The 3295-nt window shown below is 48.4% G+C and overlaps 1 protein-coding gene across 1 annotated transcript; it reads left to right on the forward strand.

Moving 5' to 3' along the window:
* Positions 1 to 477: 477 nt before the first annotated feature.
* Positions 478 to 3237, forward strand: LAESUDRAFT_758016 (uncharacterized protein; the record flags this gene model as incomplete). The annotated part of the gene is made up of 1 exon (XM_040912398.1): positions 478 to 3237. One exon carries the CDS (start codon positions 478 to 480, stop codon positions 3235 to 3237), a length of 2760 nt encoding a protein of 919 aa, XP_040765614.1.
* Between the last annotated feature and the right edge of the window lie 58 nt (positions 3238 to 3295).

The raw sequence follows: 3295 nt of genomic DNA on the forward strand, positions 1-3295 counted from the left end.
CTGTGGACTAGTACGTGTGAGAAAGCACACGTGGTTCTGAACGTTCTAACAGGGAACGCTTCATAACATTTGGAAGAGGTTTTTCTATAGGTCAACCTGTTTAGGTTTAGAACCACTTACAAGAAGTGGGGTCTACTTGGACGCTACAGAAGAATCAGGACCTGTGAGGTCACTTCCAGGATCTGTGTGGTTTCCTTGGTACGACAAGGAAGGGAAACCTGTGTAGGTCAACCAAGTCTGTGTGTTCATCGAACTCAAGCACTAGCGGTTATCTGTGTGGTAATCCAGAAGAGAAGCCCTCATCTGAGGCACACGTAGAAGACGTGCTAAAGCCCTTCCCAGGGAAGGCAAATTCGGAATCAAGAAGATTCAAGGAACTAGCGATAGTCCGTGTGACTATCCAGAAGAACTCTGTGTGAAGACGCGAACCTGTGCGGTCAACGAACAATTGGTTAAGGGCCACCAAGAAAAGGCAAGATGTCGTATCGCGAAAACAAAGAATACGAATCGGACTCCGGAGATGAGCCGGTAGGCTATCAAGGAGATAAAGGATACATGACGCCGTTGTCATGGAACGATGCAACCAATGAGGAATTAGATTGGTTCGCAGACGTCAGGAATACGCGAGCCATTGCACTGCGAAGACGACAACGGCTGGGGAACCTTACAACCCCAGAAGAACAGCAAGAGCTGCGAGAGCTCGAACATGACGTTGAAGAAATTCAACGAGTAATCAATAATAGGAAGGACATTGCAAAGGATTTCGAGGACGAATTCCTAACGCATACGGACCTTCCTAGAGGAGAATCGATACAAGTCGATCCGAGGCCAGAGGACGCCGAAGGATCAAACAAGGATAGAGGACGGGAGGAATGGAACCCTCTCGGCATCAATCCAAGTTTACTAAGGAGTGGCAACTCTAGCGTTACGCCAACATCCAGGAAGCCTTACGATGGGCTAGGATTATGGAAAGGAGTCAGGACGACACCTTTGACAAGGTCATCCTCGGAAGGAGAAAGGCCAGTAACGTCACTCGGAGTACCCATAAGGCCACAGTCGGCCATGGCGCAAACAGGTAGTTTGGGAACTACTGGTCAAAATCCTATCAAAGCACGGTACGATCCAGCCAATGGACCACCAGTGCATCCAGGACCGACATGTCTGGAATTCCAGTGGCAGGAATATCTCCTGGAAATGAATCTCTACGCGCTGTATAATTCTGCACAACCAGAATTGGAAAAGGAGGAATTACAGCTAGGCAAGATCCGACCGTTCGCAGGAGATAAGCGAACATTCACGTCATTCCTCCAGGCTGGAGAACGACATCTCCAGGCAAACATCCACATATACAACGACGACTATAGTCAGATAACGTTCATCCTATCCCACTTCGAACCTGGTTCGGCAGCAGCAAAATGGGTCGAATCATGGGAAGCAGCGATGATCGCATCTACAGGAAGATCGGATGATCTAGGACTTTATCGCGACTTTCGGATGACACTCCAAGAAAAGTATGGAGGAGTCGCAACCAAGGACCAAGCGTGGCAAACGTTACTCGACAATCAGTGTAGGCAGAAGAAAGGAAAGGTCGACGATTACATTGGGAATCTCGATATCCTATTTCGCTATGCTGAAATCGATGACGATTACACCAAGCTCGTCCATTTCAAGCGAGGCTTGGAATCGAAGTTGGCAGAAAAAGTCTTCCTTACCCCGAATCCTCCAACTACATATGAGGATGCTTGCGACGTGGCAAGACAAGTTAACGACCTTCGAAACGTCCATAAGGGAAAAAGCAATATCTTCGATTTTATCACGCATATGGATCAGGGCGATTCAATGAATGAAGGAGACTCGATGGATATAGATGATCCCAATGCAATGGACGTCGACAGGGCACGACGAATAGGACAGGTGCGGAGCCATCCGGTCAAGAAACGCCTATGCTATAGGTGCAGGAAGCCAGGGCACGAAATGGATCAATGTCCCGCAAAGGAGCCAAACATCGATCGAACCCTGCCAGTACAGGCCGTATCAAAGAAGAAGCAGAAGAAGACTTCTTCAATTAAGAAGAAGGATGAGCGCGCGTCTACCGGATCAAAAGAACCCTCAAAAGATCCGTCGATCACGAAGAAGATGCGAAAGCAGATTGAGCAACTAGTAACAAAGTTGGTCAATGCAAAGCTTGTCAAGCTTCTTCTCGGAGGTAGCAGTCAAGATCACCATGTCGATCAGAAGAAGAAGGAAGCCGAAGAAGATAATGACGAACCTATGGATATCGATCGAATGTCTGAACATATTCTTGGCATGAATACCATTCGAATTGGCGCCATACGAACTCATTCATCACATCACGATCGGACAGCCTTCCCTACGTCAATATGGAAGGAAGTCCTTATGTCATCGCTCGATCTCAGTCAAAAAGAATGGCATGGAATCAAAGCCATTGTCCAAAGAAAATTTGACAAGAGCCGGCAAGGAGATAACGATGAAAGTACTTCATCTACGTCTTCCTCTTCAGCAAACAGCATGCCCAGCCAACGTGAACAGACGTGTCCTAACCAGAAAGGCAAACAGAAGAAGACCAAGCAACGGCAGTCGACCAAGTCTGACCAGCAGTCTTCACCTTCCATTAACCAATGGATCAATCAGCCATTCAAAGGGACTCGCGAAGATTCTCGCCGTTCACATCCTGGACAAGGACAGTTCTCTGGTCGATGCTGGAACTGCAATCGTATCGGACATCACGCATTTGAATGTCCAAAGCCACCTCGGGCGAACGATACTTCTGAATACAGTAACCGATCAAGGGCGCGACCACTGCGCAAGAATGACCGATGGAATGCAGGACGAATCCCCGATTCGTTATCACCCAAGCATCCCAAGGCAGCCTATGCACGGAACTCCAGTATTGATTCCTCGAATCCAAGCACTGGCAGCAATGCGAAGCGAGGAACTTCTCCGAGTCCCTCAAACCAACCAGTACTTCGCAGTGGACGGACTGTCGAGCTGTTCAACAGTGATTCTGAATCATCAAGCGCCAATCAGACTTCTTGGGCTGATCAAGTCGAGAAGCGATACTTGTCTCTGGGCAGTCCTGCACCAGAACAGTCAAGCATCGGCACGAATGATCAATCTTCCACTGAATCACACGACAGCTCCACGTATACTGTGTCAAGAATACTCCCTTCCTCGAAGCGGAAGCGCAGCCGGAGAAGAAAGGATCTTATGGCTTAATTGCCAAAGGGTCTTGGCGGTTGGAGAGGGAAGCTTGTGTTACGAAACGTACCGTCGC

This window comes from Laetiporus sulphureus, assembly GCF_001632365.1.
Source record: "Laetiporus sulphureus 93-53 unplaced genomic scaffold LAESUscaffold_13, whole genome shotgun sequence".
Lineage (NCBI taxonomy): Eukaryota > Fungi > Basidiomycota > Agaricomycetes > Polyporales > Laetiporaceae > Laetiporus > Laetiporus sulphureus.